The 25,485-nt window shown below is 37.5% G+C and overlaps 1 protein-coding gene across 1 annotated transcript in view; it reads right to left on the bottom strand.

The window, feature by feature from the left end:
* The window catches only part of HCN1 (hyperpolarization activated cyclic nucleotide gated potassium channel 1), a 200,908-nt gene that overhangs the window by 51,860 nt on the left and 123,563 nt on the right, over positions 1-25,485 (bottom strand). The window contains exon 4 of the mRNA XM_049794339.1: positions 16,229-16,447. Within this exon, the coding sequence (XP_049650296.1) occupies positions 16,229-16,447 (219 nt within the window). The remainder of the gene's footprint in view (positions 1-16,228; positions 16,448-25,485) is intronic.

The raw sequence follows: 25,485 nt of genomic DNA, 5'->3' as shown, positions 1-25,485 counted from the left end.
GGAACCCCCATATTTGGCCCAGCCATTGTTTGACTGTGGGAGTCTGAGCAGGGCATGTAGATACTGCAGGATACTGTTATATGCATCTTTTCCATCTCAGACTGCAAACAGTGCTGTTTAATGAACCTGTCACCTGGGTGATAAAAGGTTTCTGAAGTTATTATCTCTTCTCTGCAGTTGTTAGTCATACAATCCATTCACCAACTGTTTGTGTGCCTCGATTCACCATTACAGAACCAAACAATAATATAGTGGGTCTGCTGCTCTGTATTAGCTGCACTGATGCCCCTTGCCTGGAGCTTCAGCTACTGGCAGCTACAACGGAGTGCAGAACATGATCGCCAATCAACTCTCTTCTACAGTAAGGGAATCCTACCTCACTAATGAGTATTCCTCATTATTGCAAAGCCCTCATGTTATGCAAACACAGCATAGGACTAAGCTTTCACCTACTGCCCTTAGTTGACAACCTGAATGGTTTTTAGATTACCAGAGGACAGAAAGGAGAGAAATGTCAAAAACAGCTTCCCGAGCTATAAAGAATTCTGGGTGAATATTCCTAAAGTATTTAAGCTCAACTTCTGTTCAGTCTCACCTAATATTTAAAAGCATTATCTTCAGTAGCTGCTACTATATATTTGATAATTGTAGCACTCATTCTCTTCCATACGACAACAGGTTTTTTTACCTGTACAGGAGTGGACTCATTGCTTCTGTCCCAATATTAAAAATAATCTCTTTAGGCTCCTGCTCCAGACTCACTGGAGGGCTGCAGCTGGTTTCCATGTGCTTGGCCAAAGGAGACTCTTGTCCTCCACTGGAAATTCAACCAGGAGTCAAGAAACATTGCTGCACCCCTTGCAAGGGTTACTGTATGTCTGGCGTTTGTGCAGTTCATCCTTTTAAAATCCTTTTCAATCTAGCTTTGACTGGGATTATTAGGAAAAGAAAGAACGGTTTTGCATGCCGAAATATCTCCATGTTTCAAATAGGGACAAGACTCAAATCCCTGCCCCTCTCTTGTACGTGTTCCCCCAACCACATTGGAAAAAAGGAATTACTTCCATTTCGCAAACACCTCTCATTTATGCATAGTCCTCTAGTCTACAATGGCAGGTTATTTAATGAGCCAGCTGAACTTTTGATCTGACTGTTGAGGCACCAAAGGACAATCTCTAACCAACTATTTGGTCAAACTTGAAGTTAGCGCTAGCCTTAACATTTACTTATAGGATGATTATCTGTGATGACAACCGTATATACCAAAAATGAGTAAGCACAGATGCTTCTCAAACCAGAGATCTGGTTGTGTTCAGGAAAGACACCAAACAGTGAACCTGCCAATCAACCCTTTGGTTATCTTATTTCAGTAGCGGCAAAGCAGTAAGCTCACCTGTCCATCCCACAGTCGTTGAATGGCTGAACTCACTATGAATCCAAGGATATTTCTACAATCTGCTTTCTTCACTGCTACTCTGCTTAGCATACAGGGATTTTCACAGAAGGAAAAAAACTACTTTATAATCAACCATAGATCAAAATAAAAAGTAAGTTTCCTGCTGACTGGTATGACAGGTTCACTTTTATAGTTCTTTATCATGAGATGGAACTGAAGTGATTTGTTTAGCCTAAAAACTACCGTCTGTTTATTGTCTATTTTTCATTAAGCACCTCCCGAAGAGCACTGTTGCTTCCAAGAATGCTTTAACCTGTCATTTTACTTACATGCAATAATTAAACATTTCCTTTCAATTGCCACAAAATACACAATCTCTTATTATGGTTCTTTTCAATTAGTGTAATTGAGAAATTAAGTAAGTTATGGGGAATTTTCTGAATAGGATTTGTTTTCTTAGTCTGTTCTTTATCTCGCACAAATTTGCTTTTTACTGTTTTAAAAAGGGGAGGGAAGGGAAGGAGCATGAAAACCAGGCTAGTTCCTCTCTTCACAGAGGCAATGACAGAACTCTGATTTAATGAAACAACTATCAAAGCCCCAAGGCATGAAAAGAAAAGCATCTCTTCCCCATGCTACTATAGGTGAAACTGTATCAAGTCTAAGGCAGGATTATTTTCTTTTTTTTTAATGCGGAAAATACTGTACAGATGACAGTTTATTAAAAAATATCAGATATGCTGTAATGGTCTCCTTAAAATTGCCAGTTTCAAAGCGAAATTTAATACCTATCCAGTCATCTTGTACAATTTTCCTTATCTTTTGAATGTTTTGGATTCAATTTTTTTTCTTTTCAATATGCCTGTGCCAGTAAAAAAGAATACACATTAGAAGAAGTGCCTGGAGTGGAGGGAGAGGAGGCACAAGGAGTTATTGCCTACATACACTCTGGGGGAAGAAGGGGGTGAGGGAGATCAGCCCGTCTCTGCTCAGTCACACCTTCAGTTCAGTCCTTGGCATGAGCAGCAGTTTGTGCAGCTGAAGGACCTGTAATGGGGACATCTGTCCCTAGGCACTGAATGCACGCTGCAGCTACCTTTGATGCTGACCAAGGACACAGGGTGACAGATGTCAATCACCTATTTTCATTTGAATGGAATTTTTTGAGAGATGCATGTTGAGTCTGCCTATCAGGAGCAGTGGTTTCCCATGGCATAGGCTTCACCTCACTCCATTGACCCTGCAATACAGAAACATTGCATAATGCTAAAGTCACCACATGCTACAACGCCTTTAGCTAAATGGGCGTGCTTAGTTGTTAGCATCTCACACACAGGAAATGCAGTTATTTCAAGAAGCGATCTGACGTAGTAATTTAGAAAAGGAATATAGAAAAAGGTATAATTAGGTCAACTTTAGGTAACTTTATCTCTATTGTTTAATAGTTGTAATGAAAAGAAGAAACAAAAAGTTTTATTTGCACCGTAATTGTTACATCTCTTGGTGTTGTGCCAACAGCTATGCTACTAACAGCACCAGAACAAGCAAGACAGAAACACTGGCACGACACAGCTGCCGATCTTGGAAATTCTGGCTATGGTAAGACCTAATTATGGCTTGCCAGTTCTATTTGTATTAATTAGTGGGAAATGCTGTTTCATGAAAAATAACTTGCTTTTTAAATGGATCCATTTCAAAGACACTTGCCTGGCAATAAGTTTATCATGCATGGGAAGGTCTGTTCAAAGCTAAAGGGAGAGAAGATTCTTCAGTAAACAAAGATGGTCCAGTTCCTCAGTTATAGGATGTATTGCTTTTCCTGACCTCTGATCAAAGACCTGACAGTGTCCTAATGATGAGGAAATGGTTCTTCTAGGCTGGGCATCTCTCCGTGTCTTTTCTGCTTTGCCTAGTAAGCACAAATCAAGGCAGACAGAGACAGAAAGTTCTCTTGTTCTTCATAGGGATAGAAATAGCAATGTAGATGATCACATTTCACCTTGCTTTTCCAATAGAGTATAATCACTTACACAGAATCAAGGTGGTGGGAAAAACTGACAGAGACTCATCCCATGCAGATGCTACTTGTGGGAAAGAAGGGTCTGCACAGGGCCATTGGCTGCAATTAATCCACCTCCTTGCAGGCAATTCACGTGTAAACACCTGCATCAGTGTCAGACAGCTCCAATACTAAGATATTTTGTTTACAAACCACAGGAGCTTAGAGGATACCAGAAAACCTGCTCTGAGCAGGTAACCTCATTATTACTATTATTACTTTATGATCTATTGTTTAATGTATACAGTCCGAAACCTTCCTCCATATTTTATTTGAGCCTACAGCTTGTTACTGCATGATGCAAAGAGCCTTTCCACTTATAAAGGAGGCTTGGAGATTATATTTCATTTTTTAAGATAACCTAAAATTGTTTGTCAGACTGTTCAAGTCTCCAGCTTCACCTAAATCACTGAGGTTAACACATGATATCACACAATATTCAAGATCCTGAGCCTTCCACACCAACAACTGCAACAGTCCTACAAGCTGCTCCTCTTCACATTCCCAGCCATTGTGTTTCATGCACTCTGACAAAATATCTGTAATCTCATCTTCTGTTTCTCCTTACCTTTTCTTTATCTAGTCTTGAAGTATAAATACTTCAGAGACATTCTTAGGGAAATGCACTTATGGCACCTGAAGTCTTTGCTGATAAATGACAGCCATGACAGTAAAGTAATACTCCAAGCAACCTTTTGTACTCCCTTGAAAAGCATCTTTATAGACGGTTCCAGAGGAACACCTGTGAGCAACAAGATGTATCCTCTTGTATTCCAGAATTATGGAACTTACTCACTAGGTAGTGAATGAACTTAAGACTTAGAGATAATTCTTTCATTAGAATAAAATGAGAAATATGAGAGCTAGAGACCCTATCAGGGATAGAAAAGCCAATGGAGAACATTCTGGAAAGAATGTTTTTTAAGGCAATTTATAGCTTTCTTCAAAAAAATAGACTAACATTCCTTGTGATATTTCTAGTTGTGAATAAAGAAATAGTTCAATGCATCAACCTTTCAATCACCCAAATGTATCAAATCTTACCTAAAGAGTAAGTCTTATTTTTTATTCTCCAAAAAGACACTCAAAAAGTTCTTAGTAATAGTGGATTACTACCCACATCTCTATGGAGATTTAACTCTCAAATGATGATACTGTATTTCTATGCTGATGATTTCTGCAGAAACACTCAGGGAAAGTGTTTTATTCAATATAGCTTGGTTCACCCAAAGGTAAAGTCACAAAGCTGTAACTGATAAAGAGAAATAATGGAACTTCTGTCAAATAATACCTTTATTTTCTTTTTTTTCCTTCTTCCATAACAAGAAGGAGAAATAGAGAGAGCTTTGGAGAAGTGGGCAAAACATCTATAAGATACTATGAAAAGACGTGAAGGTAGTGAAAGGCTAGCAAAGGGTTCTTAAAAAATTCTACACACAATTCTAAATTAAAATGACCTAAGGATTACTTACATTTTCTTTGACTTATTTCTTTCTGTCTCAAGTATTTTTAGGAGCACTCTGAAATTTTAGCAAAATTTGCCTTAGTTTTAGAGTTGAATAAAGGAGCCTTTGTTTCCATGGCAAGAAAAGCAATTTGCACTCTAGTACCACTGGCTGTGAGCATGATAGCCTTTGCTGGCTGTTGTTTCACATGTGCCATTGATAATCTAAGTCCACTTTTATTCTGAACTAGTACTCTAAACACCAAATGATTTTAAGGGCTAAAGCACCAGCCATATTAAATATAAGCTGGCATTTCCTTCTGTTTTTCACATCCAATACTGACATTTTCTCAAAGTGATGACCAGCACAGAAGCCCTCTCTGACACCCAGGCAAAGTATGTCAGAAACTGGATATAATGTAAATTATAAAGTTAAACTCTGTTTTGAGCAATTTTGTGCCTTTAGCCCTGGTGTGACATAGAAACCCAGGCCACCACACTGAGGAATCGCCTTAAGTCACTGCAGATAGAGACAGTTTATTTTCTCAGCCTGCCACAGGATTGTTCCTACCCTGTTCATAACTGTACTGCAAATTTAAATGTCACATGCAATGGGGCATACACCTAATATTGATGGATATACCACAGAACAATGCTTTCATTAGTCTTTTTTCTCCTTTTTCCTGCTTTGTCACATTATTCTGTGTAATTACACCGCTGCACCCTGTCTTGGGAAGCTCTCACTTTGTTGGCATAAGTGGCACAACATCCTTCATAAAATAAAAGCATTCTTCTCCTGCCACTGCAAGACTGGTGGAAGGTTTAGATGAGGAGAGTTTTGAAGAAAAAGAGGCCATGTTCTCTGCCAGATGCCTTGGACACAGGCATGAGGACTGGGGGGCAGACTGGTAGACTGAGAAAATATGAAAGAAAATAAAGCTGAGGTAAAAACAAGGAAGAGTTAAGGTTTATGTCTGTCCCAAATAATGTCTGGGTTTGACACTGTTTGGCAAGGTTACACTGTTCTTTGCTACCTTCCCCAAATCATGAACTCTTACAGAGCAAGAGCCAGTTTCTTAAATATTTTGCAAACAGAAATTTAAAACACAATCTTTCAGCAATAAAGAATTATATTTTCCTTTACTGAGTTACATACGCTAGTGGTTTTATTGTGCCATTGCTTTTCAGTCAGAATTACTCACTGATTTTTATAGTTTTGCCTTAAAATCAATGGCCCAATATAGTCCATTAGAGTTTTAATCTCTTTTTCCCTTTTTATAGCAGTTCACTTACACCTTTTCAGAATTTTTTCCTAGCAAAACTGTTTGAACAGTAAATAATGTTGTCTACCTTACAGGTGCACCTGATGCAGCAGGGATTATCAGCTGCTATCCTGACTCTGCCTATGCAACCCAAAACCTCATGGCTGGCTGACTGGGTGATGTGAGATGGTGTCCAGGTAATTATTACCATTGACGGTTCTCACTTTGGGTCTTTTCTGTTATTTTGTTTGCGCTGTCCACTTGTAGAAGCTGCTGATGCTCAAAGTAAGAGGCGGAAACACAGGTGGAAATAAAAGGCTCATCTCTATCCTGTTGCCCAAGAATCAGAGGACATGCCAAATAATTTCCAAATTTCTTCCAGATATGGTCATGTACTGCCCAATGGGAGGCTCTTCTCAGCAGATAAATTCAAGGGCCATCAACAAATCCCTCACTATAAGCTCCTATGTCTACCACAGTTCCTCCCTAAAACAAGCCAACAGCCTCTCCCTTTGGTGCAGTCCCAGTTCTTTCCTCTCTTCATCCTTCCCTGCCTCTCACTTCACATATCCTTTGGCTCCTGCTACTTCCAGCTGCTTCTTTCCTCACAGGCATATCATAGGAAGAAGTCACAGATGCCTTTCTACTAGCTCGGTTACACGGATCAGTCACCTTTTGGGGCTCTCTGCCTCAATTTTCCTTTGCGTTAGCCTTTTGGGCTGCCTCTGGTGTTCGTGATATTCCTGGCTGAGGTGAGCCCATGTTCATCTTCTAATGTTGCCCAAACAGGAGCTGAAAAACTCCTGATGCTGTGCAGGAGTGAAGCAGCAACAAGAGAGCTAGACTCTTCTGCCAGGCGATTGCCCGCTCCTCTCACTTACTTACATTCTCTAAAAAGTCAGGGGAAAAGAAAGGCCTATGCCAAAAAAAAAAAAAAAAGTTGAAAGAGGAAAAAGGATAGGGAGGTTTCTTAATTTAGGGAATTAGCTCCATTAAACTCTGGTTACCAGCTCCTATCAAATGTGTAATAACAAACACTCAAAGACTTGCCTTCACTTTTCATTTAAAAATTGCTCAGTGTTCTCTTCAATACTATATAAAATTATATTTACATTTACATCAAATTCTTCAGTGAAGAAACAAGTTCAGCCAGCCCTGCCTGGATATATACAGGCATCCAGCACTGCCCCTAATAAAAGGCATCCGATGAACAAATATTTTGTCTAGAAGATCATATAGATGCTTGTGTGAAAATGACATATTCCTAATCCCAAACCGTACAATGCAGACCCATAGCATTGTGCATTTTTATGAAAATATATACTTTCATTATGCTTTTAGCATACATTTAGTGTTTAGAAAAATGTGTTCTAAAGGTTTTGTTGATTTTTTTTTTTTTTTTCCTTTGCAGAATTCTGCTGGAAAAAGGTAAGTCTAGTGCACTTTATGAGAACACATGGAGATGATAAAAACATTTTAGTTCCCTATTCATTACTGAGTCTCTCTTCTAATACAGGTTTCTTGAATTAGTGTTATAGTATTTTTTCAAAGTTAGTAACCACTTGGACAAAACTGTTAATTTAGCATACAATAGAACACAAAGGACTGTTAAAAACATTCTTTTGCAGAAAAAAGGTTTCGGTCCTACTGCTATCCTCTGCATTCCAAAGCCTTTATAAATCTACATTGCATATCTTAGTTATACAAATTATTATGTTTTCAAGGCAGACATGCTTTAATTACTCAAACCTCAAGAAACAGGGTGAGGTCAGGAGAGAATTATGATTTAAAAGTCAAGATAAAAATAATCAATCCTTCTTTCTTCCCTTCCTCCCTAACAAGGCAAAGGAAAAAAAAGAATCTGCACAGCACGGATTATTTTCTCACTCATAATATTATAATAGATAATATTGAGTGCTATTTCCTTCTACACATACAGGACACAAGCAAAGTCATTCTAGTGTAACTGGGATAATTGCTGCCAGTTATATCTATCTGGTGTGAATCACAGAGTTTTCTCTTGCTAAAAGGTAACTTGCACTATATGTGAACAGAGACTGAAAAACAAAAGTTAGTTCCTTGTTTGTTTCCCTTTAAAAAAAAACTATTTAAAGTGTAACCCTATGATAATTACTGTGAAAAGAAAGCAGATTGTGTGTAAAATCTGGCTCTGGTATAACTTCATGCCTTCATAGCTAATTTTATATAGTCATTACGAACATGGCTGAAATTATAATGAGCTTGCTTTGCAATTTCATATGGAAAACTGTTAGAAACCTAATCCATAATGCAAGACAGCAGAACACTTTATAGGTAAATTACCCACAACACAGCAATAAATCAAAGTCCCATCTGTCATTTTAGAAGCAGTGGGAGTCTATTACATTTTGGCACAGGTATGATGCAGCCGGGTGGATAGCACTTGGCTTGCACAGTACCTGCTACTGGGACGAACCAGTCGCCTTTTTAGAGATGCAAGGCAAAAATAACCAGCCTGATTACCCCAGCAAGACTGACCATAACAAGAAGCTGAAACACAATAAGGAAGTATCAGGACAAAAGAGGAGAGCAGGATACTGAGAACATTCTGACTGATTTACATTCTTCTCCTAAAGCCTTACCCTTGAACTGAGCATACAATTCAGTTCCACTTGAAAAGTGACAAACTAACTCATTTATTTTGTTATCACTGTATAGTTAAAGGTGATTAACTTCTGATTTTTGATTAGCAGGAGGGGGGGAATAGTTTTTGTCCTTAGTTGTTGCAATAGTATCTGTTGTTCTTTCCCATTTCAAAACTTGATAAGATCAAGGTCAAATTAAATACCACAACAATGTGCAGCAAAAATTCAGATAACTATAATAAACAGAAATTGATAAAGATTAGCTTATAGAAAGAGAAAGCAAGTGATGCCAGTAGAAGCCCTATCCTGACACAACAAATATTTTCATGTTCAGTGAATAAGTCTCTGTCTGTGCAGCCTCCACTGGCTGTTGTGACTATATTTACCTATGCATTTGTATGTCAGATGGTTGAGTTCACAATAGTCTTAATTATGCATCAAAATATTTAAAAGCATGCACACAAATAAAATAATTATCATATCTACAAGTTCCTTCACGTGCATGTTCTTTTAAATAATGGTATGCACCCTGTGAAACTGAATATCTGTAAAGTTTTTTCTGAGCTGCAGCCATGTGTTTTTTCCCTTTCAGAATGTTTTGTAATTCAGCTATACCAAATATCTTTTAATAACTTGCTTTATTCTAAGAAATCTCAATACTTTCTAAAGGATCAATAAGGCTCACAGAAGACAGGAATACTACATCTATCCATTTAGCAGCCTGTCACCTGATGTTTGCCAAAACAGCTTAAGATGATAAGATGATTCAGAAATAATCCAAAAGTCAAGACTTACAGACCCTTTTCTAAGTATAAGACACTCTGGACTTCCAAATAAAATCACAAAATCAAGAATTGTAATTACCTGAAAGAATCCACAGATACTGTCTCAGGCAATGACTCTCAGTTACACCTAAATATTTAGGGACTAATGAATTTTCTACTTCATAATGCTACAATGACTGTAATGCTTTTGGCACAGTCAATACTTGGTCTTGAAGGTCTGAGACTGTACAAAACTTTTAGCAACTCTTGTACCTGATCATTCATAACACACTTCAAAAGTTGTTTACTATTTAAAATACTGCACTGTCGCAAAGCTAAATAGGATATATATCTGTGCAAGCTGATGAGACTTCTATAAAAACTTGCAAAACTACAGGCTAGTAGACAGTGACAAGGTTTTGCTTTATTTCCCTTTTTTTTTCTTGCAAGTAGATATAACTACAGGATAAGGTAAACCATTCCTTCTTCTCCAAAATAAGTAATTCCTTTGGGCTGGCATGTATACTGTAGCACAACTGCACAGAAAAGATAAGATTTATCTGCCAAGTGGCTCACCTTCACCAGCAATCTGAACGTGACATGACCTACTGCTAAAATTATGCTGTAGAAGTGAAAACTGACATTTGTTAAGTGAAGAGAAGGAGTTGAGACCACTCACAGAACACTTTCGTGTTACACTGTTTTCAGGTTTTATAAAAACCACTAGCAGCATCAGAAAAGCAAATGTGAACACCATGAAAAGCTACTGAACTTAGAAATCAGTATATCATGAGAAACTTTGCGCTCAGATCAGACCAGATCCAGGAATTGGATGCCAAAACTCCAGTATTGTTAAGTCCAGCTGGGTGTCCAAAATTGAAGTTCTGCAGTTTGTATTTTGAACATCTCTCCAGTTTAAGTAAAAAGAAGCCAGAACAGTTAGATTTTCAAAGATTTTTATGAACAGTATATATAAAATGTAGGCAACAGAAACTCTTCTTCATCTGTATCACTCTACCTCGTCTGACCCTGGACTCTGGCAAGGGCAAGCTGACAAAAAAATACATTTACATTTACATCTATATGGATATTTATATTTAGTTCAATAATATGCCAAAAGCTGGCACACGCCAAGTGGTCCTGAGTTTGCCATAGCTCTTCCTTTCCTATGCATGTGCATCATGACCAGAATTGCTATTTCCTAGACTCCTGTGGAAATACGTAAGTCCCTGATACTTACAGATGAGAGGCTTACAAATATCTAAAGTTTTCCGGAAAAGTCTCCTAGGCACCAAAGCAGTACTAACCAGCATGCCGAGAACTTGCTATCTGCCTTGTTTCATCTTCAGTTTAACCACGAAGTGCTTCAAACTTGGGAAAACGTGGAAGAGCTGCCTCCGGATCCTCTTTAAGAAAACGTAGAGGCATCACTGGCTGAATGAGTGGCTACCAAGTCTTGATTCACTCTACGGCAGAGCCCCTCCACCACACCCTAAAATAACTGCTCAGAGAAAGAAGCACAAAGAGGTGGTCCCCCTTCCCAGTTTTCGAAGGGAGGTCCTCAGATGTCTCACTGCACAAGATGCTCCAGTACGTACCACAGCCTTGTGGAGGGAAGGGAAATGGAAACACGCTTCAGCCACTGCTGCCCCAAAGCTGCCCCTGAGAGCTTGCTGCCTCTTGCGAGTGCATGTCCAGTGTCTCCCCATGGACTACATGGACAATTTAGATGTCCAAACTAGAGCTGTGAGGGACAGACTCAAAAAGCTGGTGCAAGGCCTCGTGTTACAAAATCTAAAGCTGTCCTCCTGACCTAACTCTATTATTCATTTGCAAACATTTCTTTGGATGCTTAAGAAATGAAAAATAAGCAATCTGATCTTCAAATCCCAATGCTGTCTATGTAAAAATACACAATGCCAATTAGTAAGTTGCTTTTAAATTTTCTTTATATGCAATTATTACTTTTTCTCTGCAGAAAAGTACATTTAGGTCCTTTTCTTCCTTTGAACTAAACTCATTTAACTGAAAATGTTCTAAAAGAACATAAATTAAGAGATCAGATAAAAGCAGAGTATAGGGTTAGGAGATGTCCTTTGGGACATATGAAGTTGATGTCAAGCCCAGAATTCTTTCACAGCTTTCATAATGATTTAACATATCTTCCCATGACTGGGACAGCATCCACTATATGGAAATAGCTGTCTTTTTTTCCATTTCCTCTGATATCTATATGGTTGAATCAAATATATTTTATGCCTCTTTACTACTTGCAATTGGTAAAATGGCTTTGATTGTTTCTTCTATTTTTGAAACCTTGTGCGGTTGTTTGAGTTGCTTACCAATAGAGAAAAATCTAAATATACAAAATGATAGCATAATGAAAATGGATCTAACAGCTGTCATTTTATCAAAGCAATTTTAAAATCTTTACACTATGAGACAATCTGTATGCTACTACCAAACTTGTCTCTATTGGGTTGTTGTGACTTTGTTCATGGATTTTTTATGCAACAACAGACTGGAACAGAGGAAATATTAACCTGTCTTCAATCAAGAATATTCAATGACATCCACAACATTAGGTGAACATCTTCCTATTAAAAACTGCCAACATCTAAAGGAAGAAGTATTTAACTAATGACCTTCACCTCCTTGTCAAGTGACTGTTCGTTTGGCTGCTTTGTTGCACACTAGTTTGTTAACAAGTTCTGCATATGAAATGTTGCCTTTGCAAAGGCAAACGTCTTTGAGATGTGGTGACTTCCTAGATATTAGAAAATGTCAAAGGTGTTATCACTTAAAATATTACTTTTATTTACTACTGCATTATCTTTGACTTATACCAAAGACAGGAAGGAGAGTGCTAATATGCCATTGATTTGTTGATTTATTCAGTCCTTTTATAAGGTAGAATGGTCTGTCAGACTTTCTTACTGAAAGGGGAATACGGATTGAGTATACCTGTCTTGGACATGTCTTTCTCCTTTGTCAGGTTATCGGCCTTCCCTCATTGATACCAAGATCTAATGTATGTATTCAATCTGAGATGTACTTTTTCTCTGAGAACTGTCCCACTCACTTCAGCAGAAAAACATCTGAACTTCCTCAAACTGACCAGAATGTAACAATGCACCCTTTTTTGTGGAATTTCTTGGTATGTGATTTTATTGTCCACCTTCTACATTTGACAGCTTAAAATCACTGTTAATTTCCTCTGATAAAGGATGTTTTTGGCCCATAAGAGTAAACACGTGGAGCAATATTTGCTTTCTTACCATACTTTGATTTCTCTCAGCATGCAATGCTTGGCACAGGTCACATTCCTAGCTGGTGCTCTTAGATGGTGTTTGATGTATCTGGCTTAATGAAAGCTATCTCTTGTCTTCCTATGTTTATTTCTTCCCCATTTTGAATTATGACTGTTCTAGTTTTGCACACCCTGAGCTTTGGAAGGATCTGAATGAGGAAGATATGGTTATTTCCGCAAATATGTCCCTTCTAGCTGCTTTCAGTATGAGAAGAACCAGCACTCATCTTCCATTAGTTGCATTCCACAGATATATTTATGGAATATTATTTTAGCTACAGCAGTAAAAAACAGTCGAAAAAAAAGGGGGACAAGATTTTGGCATGACGTTACCCAAAGAAGAACTAAAGAACAACCTCTTTCTTCACCTCCACTATCATTCTATGTTGCCTAGCAATTCATGTTAATTACATTATTTTCTGTAACTCTTACAAAAAAACAATGGAGCCAAGAAATACACAATCCTATATACGTAAAACTAAAAAAAGAAGTTGATCATAGCATTTAAGCCCAAAAAATCAAAACAAGTCACAGTCTCCTGATTTTTCCAATTTTTTAATTCCCAGAGAAAAAAAAAAAGCAATGCACTAGGCAAAAAATAGACACTGCAGTATATATATTAAAACTCTGAAACCTGTGGCTGGAGATTTGATTTACCTTTTTCTCAAGTCTCAGTTAAGTGAAATATAAGCTATTTTTATCTGCCAGTACTTTAGAAAATATGCTGACAAAATGGGTAGCACAAACTGGTCTTTGAAAACCCATTTATCTAGTTTACAGAGTAAAGAAAAATATACAATCTACATTAGCAGTATATAGTAATGGTTTATAATTCTTAGGCTATAATCAAAGATTTATTACAAAATATATGATTAAACTATGATAAAGCAATGTGCACGAATATACAAACATGTCAGTATAGTTGGTATAGCTGATAATATACATATGACTTCAGGGTCTCAGAAATCAGTACAAAAAAAATCTTTAATTAAGACATTCTTTAGCTTTAGCCCATAATAACTGGCATACTAATGGCTGCCAGAAAAAGAGAAACATTTTTCTAAAGCACAGAAACCTGCAATTTCTGGCTCATTTCTTTCATTCCTGATTGTCACTCCCATGCTATGCTTTTGCCTCTGATGTCAGGAAACAAATAAGAAGTAAAAACAAAAAGAAGAATGAAAATGTTGAGAACTGCAGGAACTGAAAAATGCCAGACTTTTCTATGCTAATGTTTAATAAAGTGTGTGCATAAGAAACGGGAGGGGGGGGGGGGGGGGGCGGCGGGAATCTTTGTTTGCTGTTATGTGAAAACATGAGAAATCAATACCATTTGACTGCTGCTGGGTTTTACTTTACACCAAAACTGTAGATGAAACTGGCTTTGCTCAACAGTTTAAAATATATGAGTATCTTTACACATGCACTATATTTCTGATGCTCAAAACACTGTGATATTATGCTGCAGCCAGCAAGATCTGAGGATAACGATTAAGATAAGGTTTCAAGTGGATGGTGACATTTCTGCTGATTTCATACATCTGTGTATGTGTGTTTATATATGTTGACCCTAACCTCTAATGAAATTGCAGTTATACTAGGTTTAGGGTTTCCTTCTCTATGTCTTCCTTCATGTCCATGGCTAAGCTGTTTCTGTCCCAGAGCTCCGTACAAGTATAAATTGATAAAATTACTTCCCTTTCAGCTGGCAGAACAGACCCAGCAAGCCAGTTAGTTTGGGTTACGTGACCTACCAGGATTAGCCCCGTGACTTTATACTGAGATGGATTAGGCAGTTTCACATGGTCACTGACAGAGCTCAGATTTTTAGAGGTTTTAATGCTCACTCATCCTCTCCTTCTAAACCTCTCTTTCTCACTTAGTTTCAACATAACACCGTGTGGGCTCTCTTGCTTGCAAACTTCTGTTTTAAACAGCTGTGAGATTAAAGTGTCAGCCATTGGCTAAATTTTGTGTTACTGGACTTAGAGCTCATCCCTTACTTCTCCCTGCCTCTGATATATTGACTCCATCATCTTGCTGTGGCTCAAGCTTAACAAAACTAAATGTAAATTCTTTTCCTCCCACATACACTCATTTCCTCCATCTTTGCCTACTTGTAAAGAAAATACCCCAGTCCTTCCTACTCAACTCTTTTTTGGACTCCTCCCTTTTTCTTGCCGAGCAAACTCAGGCCATTCCTCTTCATCTTCAGCAGATGCCAGGGTCACCCTCTCTATTTACTCTCTGCCAGGTTTCTTCCCAGGCTTCTGTTACATCACACTGGGATTGCTGTCCAATTTGCCTTTCCGGACTTTCTTATGGACATATGCCAAATACTACTGCTCAGGCTGTGTTTCTTATTTGCTGATGTGAACTCTGATTTCACTACTTTGCTCAGCTGACCTCTCTCCTGGCATGGCCTCTCCAGTTCCCCACTTACTATAATAACTGATTTTGACTTCTTTTAAGCACCTTAGTAACTCTGCACATCCTTATTGTCCCTTGCCAAGGTTCATTCTGATCCTTTCTTCCCTATGCCACCATACCTAGCATCATCTCCTAGTGTCATAGCTTCACCCGCACTTGCCTCTGACTTTTATTACACAACTGACAATTAATACTCACTCCAGAAAGTTCCCACCCGGTACACATTTATGTCTCTTTAATTCAAATCATACTTACACAGACTCAAACAACCTTTTTCTTCCTGTTTCATAAAGAACTCCCTTTCTTCCCACTAAACTCTCTCTACTTTTCTACCCTTTGGCCACCATTTCTTTTGTCCTTGGAGAGGACCTAACAGGTCATGGATTAGCCTGCCAACAATACTATTGTAAAGCAAACAAAGATCTTTTCTGAGCACTTCTCCGAGGTAGTTCCAAATAAAACTAATTGATTTGGTCTGGTCCTCATTTAAAGGCCATTCTTTTGACATCTTTAAGTTTATCCCTAACCTGCAATTCAAAGGAACAACAGGAAATTGTATAGAAGTGCCCAAGCTACTGAGCTCAAGGCCCTTGTTCAAGCTACCTAGATCAAGTACCTACAGAGTGTAGCACAGAGCTACAAAGCACAGTCTGAACCAGGGGATGGAGTTTTCACAGAAGAGTTTCAAGCAAGCTTCACATCCAAGATTTCATTCGGTGCATGTGAAACGCAGAACCTTCTGCTCCCTAAGGAAAGTGAGTTCATGCAGGAATATGTTGAGCTCATGGAGCGTTCTGAATTCCTTCGTGTTCAGTGAAATCTGCCGCGGGATTCAGATGTTGCTAGATTATGTCACGTAAACTCATACGGTCTTTTCCACAGTTAAAACATCCCATTAATCTATTTCAAAACTTCAGGAGTTAGATGAAAATGAGTTACCTTTTCTTGATATTGTCGCCGTGAGGAATCCAGAGACTGAATGAGGGCAGTGGCATGACCAACAAACATGGCATAACAAGTTGCCCCCACGATCATACTCAACATGGTAATCCAGAGGTCAGACATGCTGACGGGGGCGCGGGCTCCATAGCCAATGCAGAGCATATGGCTCATGGCTTTGAAGAGTGCGTATGAGTACTGCTTTCCCCAGGAGTCGTTCTGCAAGAAAAGAGGAAAGTGACTGAGCCACAAAGCAGCTGAAGGGAAAAATACATTTGTACCTGTATACTGAGATCATAGATTACTAGCTCTGAAAGAGCAGTCTGGTACATGTATCCTCTGTGCATGAGAAGAGATATTCCTTCTAAATTAATTGTTAAGATAAAGCGTCACTGGTTCTGCCAGATAATACTTAGCACAGTGAGATGAAATAAAATTGACTATTTTTGCTACATGATTGTATTCTTAAACGTGTTTGTTAACCCAATTACAAGGAGACTAAAGGTCAATTTTATTTTACAGTCCATGGCAGACAGATTAGGAAGAGCTGAGCACACAGACTTATCAAGTGCAAGAAGGTAGCATTTTGTTTTAATATGCATGAACATACTCCTGTGGCCCCATTTCTTTCTTTTCAGAGTTGTCTATTTTAACACAAAACCACATTTTATCTTGTCAGCTGTTTCACCTTCCAAAGACAGAAAAAAAAGTGTTATTTGTTGTAATATCTGCTTATCCTGGTTTTTTTCTTGTAATATTGTGTTTATACCAGAAGCATCTCAATTCAAAAGAAGCCTGTTTATTCTGCAATCATAGCAAACCCAAGTTCATAGCCACAGTCTGTGAAACACAGCTCAAAAGAAATGGTGAATACCTGGGTCCTTCATTTCTGATCTGTAGCTACCCCTTTCCATTCTCTCTAGAAGATTAGAAGGACCCGACAGCTCACTCACAAGCTTTTAAAATTGCAGAGGTGTTGTCAGCATCCTCCCTTTAGCTTTACATAGAGACAGTCAAAGGGGCTGTTCCCAGAGAAAAGCAGACACTTTTAACACATTCCAAAAAGCCCTGAGACTCCTTGTCAGATTTTTCTATTTTCCTTGCCAAAGGAATTAAATGAGAATAGGAAAACAAATTGTGCTTGGAGGCATGCAGTGTACATGAGAAAACACAGTATTTACCACAAAGCACTGAGAATAATTTCAGAAATGAAGAAGTGAAGAAGGAAGAACTGGGATGACATTAGTAAGATTAGGCAGTTATCCAATATAGTGGCTAATATACAGGACCAAAAATAATAATCCTGTTAACATAAACCAGTCTCCAAATCAGCAGTAGCACTTCTATATAAAATTTACATATGAAATGTCAATATTTGTGTCTCTCTTCCACCCATACAAGCTTTGCTCAAATGCTCTTGTTGCTCAAAGAGCTTCAGGCTTGCTCTTTTGCCATTTAAATGCCAAGGTTACTAACTACTCTTGTGCTTTTCATCTAATAAAATGCTTTTTCTAGACCCCTATTAGCTAAAATAACTCATATCAGGAAATAAGCTAACAATTCTTGAATTGCAGATGAGAAAGTTACTATTTATTCACTAATATAAGAATTTACAAATTAATGGTTCCTCTGAATATACACTTGTTTCACTTTCTAAGTCAAAGCTTTTCAGATTTGTGAGCTGTTTCTGTCTTCACAAGTGAAAATTTTGTATTGTAAATACTGCTAAGGAAAAGGTTTTCAATGTCTGTACTTAAAAAAAAAAAACCAACCAAAGAGGATTATCTTAGACTGCTGGGAATCAGGTGGGTTTCACTGAGTTACAAGGAAGTAAGTTTCCTTTTGTTTTGGGGCTTTAAAAAATACTCAAAAAATGAAACAACTGAAGAAGCTTCCCTGAAAAATCTCCAGTTCAGGATTCAAATACTCAGCTTGAGCACACTCCTTGCTATCTGAGTCAGTGCAGGTACTTTAATGCAAGTTCCCTGTGTCTCAGGAAAGCAATTTACAGCAATCAAGGCACGGCCTGTTTTGAAGGACTTTCCTTCCAGCTGGTATCAATCTCCTTTGGTTGGAAATAATTAATAAGAGAATTATTAGAGACCCATATCAAATTCTTTAGCAGTTGCAGCTTTATATAGACTATACTGGGGAAAACAATAAAGGGCTTGCTTGCTGGAAAAAATGTATCTGTTTTTTAAGGCTACAAGTAGCACTATTAAAGCCACAGTATTCAAGACGTTGTAAGATCAAAATCTCAGTTCTTGCAGGGCTCCATACAGTGGATCTTGCTCCTAAACAGTATTTTTTAGCATAACTATTATAAATATTAAATAAAAATAAAAGCTGATCTTGATCTTGTCTATGAACCTTTTCTGTCATGTCCTTGGTGTGATAAACCTCAATTAAAATTCTTTCAGTAAAATGATATTTTTACATCAAAATCTTTGAATTAATCCAAATGCTGGTTGATTTTATTTCTTGACTGAGATCCTTTCCAAGTCTGTGAATTACAGTTTTAAGTAAAATATCATTGCCTGTAAGTAAGAATAAGAAAATGGAAGTGAGGAGAAGCAAGAAGAAACAAAATACAAGGACTTTCTACTAAGTGTGTAACAGGGAAGTGAAAAATAAATTAAATACTACTTGAGAAGCAGTACCATGAGAGAATAAGTGAGCTATAATGACAGAAAAGAAGTAACTAAAAATGTACAACAAAATAAACAGGTATATGTTTAACCATATATCTACCTTTATATATAAGCCAAGGTAGGATCCAACACCTCAGTCATGATTGCATCTGAATCCAGGCTGGAGGTCAAGGCCATCACAAATGGCCATTTTGTTACAAAAGTGGCATTAGATACTACTGTGTAGCTTGTGATAGACCTTGTTACAGGCTAGGCACATTTGAGATACTTGTGAATGGGTGGTCCTGAGCAGCTGGTCCTCAAATGGGTAGAAAGGGTTTAGAAGAAGGAGAAAAAGATCTGGTGGAAAAGCCTGGCAAAACATTTGAATTCAACTTGGATTTGCCTGAGGACTTTGTTGCTGAAAATACTTGCCAATGCTTTTTTATTTCTTTTCCTTAATAATCAATCAGTTCTTGTACAATCAGCTGCAAACATTGGTCTTTTTATTTTCTATGGGGATTTTTTCAAAGATGATTCTGAACAAATACCATTCTGGAGGGTACAAATTTCACTACAGTTACTTGTGCTGTTCAATGATTTATCCACATATAAACCACTTAACAAGAACACTGGTTCTAATGTAAAATCCTATGAATCATGTATGCTAGTAGCAATGTTAGTATATGAAATAATAAGAATTATTATTTAATTATTTTTCTACTTGTATTGTATAACGTAAGGGTTTGTGGCAGGAGCAACTCTAACTTTGTTTCAGTGTGAGAGGTTGGAATTTTCCACAACCCCATTCCAATGTGCTGCTTTTTGCTGTACAAAAGTGAGGGCCATTCCTCTGCTACTAGCCTATAGAGGGTTTTTTTTTAATAAGAAGCATTTTTGCACTTACATCATAAGGAGATTTTTACATAACACATTCACAGATAATATCCCTGAATTAACAAAAAAGCCTATTCTATGAAATAAAGAATCCTGTGTTTACACAGCCAGCTTTTCTTTAATATAATTTTTACATACTAATATTTATATCAATACATGTTAAATGTTTCCTTAAATGGTCACATTCTTTTTTTAATTTATAGATTTAAAAAAATTTTAAACCCACAAGCCTCTATGAGCTGAAAAAATCTCCTACCAATCAGTAAAAAAGGGCATTTCATTTCTTAGTTGACAATGGGTTGATCACTGTTTCCAGATTAGCAGTAATCAGTTTTAAATGTTTTAAATGAAATGACATTAATTTGGAAAAACTATTAAAGACTGTAATTGTGAGAAATACCAAAGCTGTTTATCCAAGGATTGATTACATAATCTAGCTTGATGACATTAGGAAATCCTCACATTTGTGAAAGGAATGATCACTGATCATTTGCAATTAGTTCTGTAAGTATAGACATTAACTTAGCAGTTGTCCTGAAGAATACATTAATCACAGGGCACTTCTGATTTTTAAGTCTGTTTCCAGGCTTCTTCCTTCACCTTAGGATGCTATGCTTTGTCTCATAATTTCACATGTACTTGCTACAAATATATTTTTGTAATATTAACTTTTCAGCTCATAAGAAATAAATCACAGAAAGGTCACATAGCACCTTCTATGGGACAACAATAAAATGCAAATTATTTTTCTCAGTGGGTTTCTATTTTACTGGAATCTATGGAGGTTTTCACCAGGAGATTTTGTTGTCATCAGGCAAATCAATTCCACTCCCATATTGTAGTCACTCCCTCGGGCACAGCTTATCTTCCCTCAGCCATACGCTTGCACTGAGATATAAATTGATTGAGAAATCTTGTAACAAGCAGACTATTGCACAGACAGTAGTGGTTTCCAAATTTTTGACTCAGTTCCCTTTTCATTTCACATCACGGGCACTGTGCGTGTCACAGAAATGGTCCTCTCAGTGTGCAAGGGCACGCTTTACAATCATGGAGCAAAGACTGACTTAGGAATTAAGTGAAATGGTTTCTACAAGGATCTTGAACTCACCCTCCTGATTCTCCTTTTCAAAACTGCAGTAGGAGTAGGGAAAGTAGCCCGTCCCTACCCCAAAGAGCTTGCCTTGTAATCAATTAATCAATCAATCACACACAGCTATTGTGAAGGCCCACCATTGCCTTCAGGTTGTTCCGACAATAAGTGTTATCTGAAGGAGCAAAGAAGGATACAAATCTTGACAGGATATAGATTGCTTGTGTCTATCCTACTACCAGAAAGCATTTCCAAGCCCTAGAACTTGGTTCACATGGGTACACTGTTAAAAACACCCCTGGTGTGGCACTGGCTATGTAGCACTCTCCCAAGCAATAGCAGGTCTATTTTGGAGCTGGTGTGGGTGAGGAACCATTCCTTCTAGGCAGCTGGCATGAGCTTGTCCTGTGCTGAAACCCAAACAAGATTAATACTATGGACACAGTAGGCAGCGCCTATCTCAGTCCTACCCCAGTGCCCATTAAAAGTGGCACTTTTAATTTATGAGCATGAAGGCAGCTAGGCAGTCCATGAGTAAGCCCTCTGGTTTTAGTGTTGTCACAGAAAGGTATTGCACAAAACAAATGTAGAGATCAGGGTGTGGCTTCAAAGGTTGAAGAAAGCACAAAGCATCCTTGCTCGCGTGGTAGCACATACTGTAATGCAGTAGTGGCCCCAAACACTGCCTAAAATCTGGAGGACATGAGCCACTGCTGGTCAAAGTTACTGTAAAACTTACAGTCTCTTCCAATGGGAATTCCATTAAACTCTTATTTGTGTCGTGCATAACCATAATATGAGTTATTTGTATATATTTATTTGCAAGCCATTATTTCCAACAGTTTCTTAAAGACTTCTTAAATTTAAGAATTATATGAAATATAATTTATCAAAAAGGCCTTCTGAGAAAAGGCTACACCTGCATGCTAATGACATTTCTAATAGGTATGTCAGACAGGACTCAAAAAAAAAAGTTCTATTTCTTACCAAACCCTGCATCATCTACGTTTAATGGCCAGATCCTCCCAACTGTTACACTTAAATTTCCATAAAAGTTTTATTGTCCTCGGAAGTTTCTCATGCTTTGGATTTGGCATCTACATGTCTTCAAATACTGGCTCTGCTTTCATATTTCAGAATGCAAGTTATATCCACTGGCAGCAATTTCCCTGTGTCAACTAGTTATATGCACGTAACACTGATACGAGACTAGAATTTGGCCTCTATACAAAATCTATCATTTCAATAGTAACCTATATATATATTTTGATATAGATATATAGCTTACATGCTTGTCCATCGGTCAGCTGGGTAATTTACTGCTTCTAGTACCTTAGAATGACACAGTAGTTTAATTAAAATTTCAGACAGGAAATTACAGCAAAATACCATCTCAGCATTTCAACTTTCGAAGAAGTTGTTTGAATACCACAATGAATAACCAAGTTGGCCAATGGGAAAGTTGTGCAATATTTACTGTTTCAAAACTTATGCAGTGGTGAATGTACTATCATGCAAAACCTCTACTTCTTATCACAGCTATTATTACTAAGAATCTCTTGTTTTCTAAAGCTAGTAAACAAAGGCAAGGTGGCATCAGATTCAGAAGGCTAAAAATTCTGCTGTTATTCTAAAAATCTTCAGAAGCGCAAGGAAGAGTATATTTTAGGAAGTGTGTAAGTACATACAATTTAAGGAAAAAAACTGAATCGGTAAGCTCAGTGGAATAAGCAGATGTCTTCAGAAACTTCTCAACATTTCTCTCTGCTGATACATGCACAGATAACAGATGGTGCAAATGACTCAGCATATACTTTCAAGACCAATACTGGCAGAAAAAATTTTAGAAAGTGTTTGGCATTGCATTCCACAGGAAAAGAGGCTTGACTGGAGGAGCAATGACTAAATATTATATATTTACTTTGTTCAGAGTCATTATGTGACTTTGCTGTCATTACAACTTATTCATGTTTTGGTGCTATGTCTTTGGCACTAGCCATCAAATAAAAACAATGTAGCATAAGAGATCTTTCTTTTTCTCTTGATTATTTTTCCTGATGCAGAAAAAAAATTTGAATATTATCTGCTATTATATTGTCCCATTAAAAGCAAACAGCAGGAATATCTACCTGTGATCACCTTTTCATGGAAAGGATGAATAATTTTCATTTTAGAATCAGCGTGGGAATTCAAAAACATCATCATAAGAGCAGATATTGGGCTTATGCACACAGCCTGGTCTTTCACATATATTTGAGTTATTATGTTCACATGAATAGGGCCATTGCATTCAAAAGGTTGGTTCACATAAGAAGATATGTTCAGAATCTCATAGGGGAGGCTTCCCTGTACACTACTCAGTACTGCTCTTTGTTCTGTGTATCTGTACCTAATCAGAGATACAATCATGAATTCCTGCAGCTGTATATATAAAGCTACAAAATAATAAATTAAAGGTTATGGGAAAAATACTTTTCCTATTCTTTTGCCTATGAATCAGACTGGTCTGACTCATCCTTGGTCACTGTGCTCTCTTAACTGAATGCTGAAGACTAAAGAAAGTTCGCAATGCATGAATCCCATTTAAAATAACATTCCATTCCAAAGGATTATTTTTGTAAGAATTTTTAAGAAATTACAGTTTACAAAGCTGTTACAAAGCTTTCATAAAGTTTAGAGTAAAATGTTAAAAGTACAGACTCTGTCTATTTTTCCCATGTAAAAATTTAAGAGTGCTAGGAAACATTCTCCCACTGTGGAATTTGATTGTCTGTACTTGTAATTTTTCAGAAAGCAGTGGTTTTGGCTTGGGCCAATTAAGACTCTCCAAAACAACTCCTGAACACAGTCTAAGAGTTAGGACAGGTTCACCTGAGGCCACCTTGCCTTGGTAACTAAGAAGGCCAGCTGTATGGAAGCAGGCTGTGGAAGCAATTGACTTCCAGGAGAGAAAACATGCCAGATCTGGGCATGTTTAATCTACCAATATTAATACAGCCTCCATGTCAATCAGTCAGTGACAAAATAAGGGATGAATACTGGTGAAGGAATTTCCAAAATGTACCTGTTGCTTCATTGCATGCTCATCTGCTGGACGAGCAAGATCAGAATGCAGTGAAGCAGTCAGGCATTTTTTAAAGGGTTTGTGTTTCAATTCCTTAAAGAATTCTTACAGGATGTGAACTGCTTCTGCAAGGGGGACATTGGAGGGCTCTAGACTTTGCCTACCAGTTGTACTATTTTCTTATACATCTGTTTTCAAACTTATTAGGTGGCATCATCTTTAGCAACATTTACTACCACTGGAGAGCATTCCTTCTCCCCTCCTTTTAAATTGATTTCATTATCACAAAATATATACAAAAAAATAAAGTTTTTACTAATGCATATCACTGAAACTGCAGATGTTACCAGGCTATTCTATGCTGAACTTCATTCTTTTGAGGTCCTTTTACTGAAATTTATCAAATAATCTAAAAATCTGATGAAGACATTTGGCTTTTGTTCTCCTCTCTCATAGCATACTCGAAGTTTGATGAAGTTCAGATCACACTGGTTTTTGATCCTGAAATAAACTTAAGTGACATTGTTTACAAGGGACCAACTGGAACAGATACACATTGTCTGCCAAAGGGAAAATATTTTGCAATCACAGTAAGTACACAGTAAGTATTGTGTGGTCACAAGAAGTGATTATAACAAGTAAGTACATCTACAGGTTTTTAGTGAACATAATTTCAGTGGGCAAACAATGCATCCCAGAGAGAAACACTTTCTTACAAGGAAAGAAAAAAAAAAAGTCAAAACAATGGCATGTCTAATAAGAGAATACATAAACCCTGCAAGAAAGCATTTTTGATGCGAAACTGAAGTTCATGAAATAGCCCTGTTCAGGAGAGGTAAAAAATCAGAGTGCATTAAAGACACTATATCTTTTTTCCTGCTCTTTTCAGTTCATGAAAGAAGCTGGATATGATGCAAAACAGCTTACTTAACAAGCCTCAAGCATTGAATCAAACCATTTATGAAATGCTTTTATAATGCAACCACGAAGAAAAGCTTTGAATTTTCAACAGGAGCTATCTGATAGTCAAGAACAGGCAGATGATAATGTGGGCTTAATATAGTACAGTTCTGGGAGACAGCTGAAGGAGTGAAGTGACATAAACCCGACTCGTGACTCTACAGTGTACTGCTTTACTGAAAACTGTTAGGAAGAATCTCCACCATCACAGACAATATTTGCAACCAATTTAGAAAAGGGAACTCAGCAGAAGGAACTTCATCTCTGTATTCCGTAAACAACTCAGACTAGACAGCAAATTATGTGAAGCATCTGATCCCAAATAAAATGCCAAATAAAAGTGATATGTTTTTGGCAGTGGACATTTAGCTTTCTGAGTGCTATCACCATTCTCTCTGAGTCAAAGTGATTTTGAAGCTATATAAAAACAAGGAAGGAAACAACTAACTTAGCAAGTTGTAGAAAAAGCTATTATTAGGAAAAGGCTAGGCAAACTTGATACATAAATTGAAAGGTACACAGACAGACATGCACAAAATTGTAGTAACACCATGCTTTCTCACTAAGAACATCTGAAAACATTCAAAGCCTGATTTTCCAAGAAATACTTTCA

The sequence above is a fragment of the Accipiter gentilis genome, chromosome Z (assembly GCF_929443795.1).
Source record: "Accipiter gentilis chromosome Z, bAccGen1.1, whole genome shotgun sequence".
Taxonomy (NCBI): Eukaryota; Metazoa; Chordata; class Aves; order Accipitriformes; family Accipitridae; genus Astur; species Astur gentilis.
This window is presented reverse-complemented; position numbering and strand designations above follow the sequence as displayed.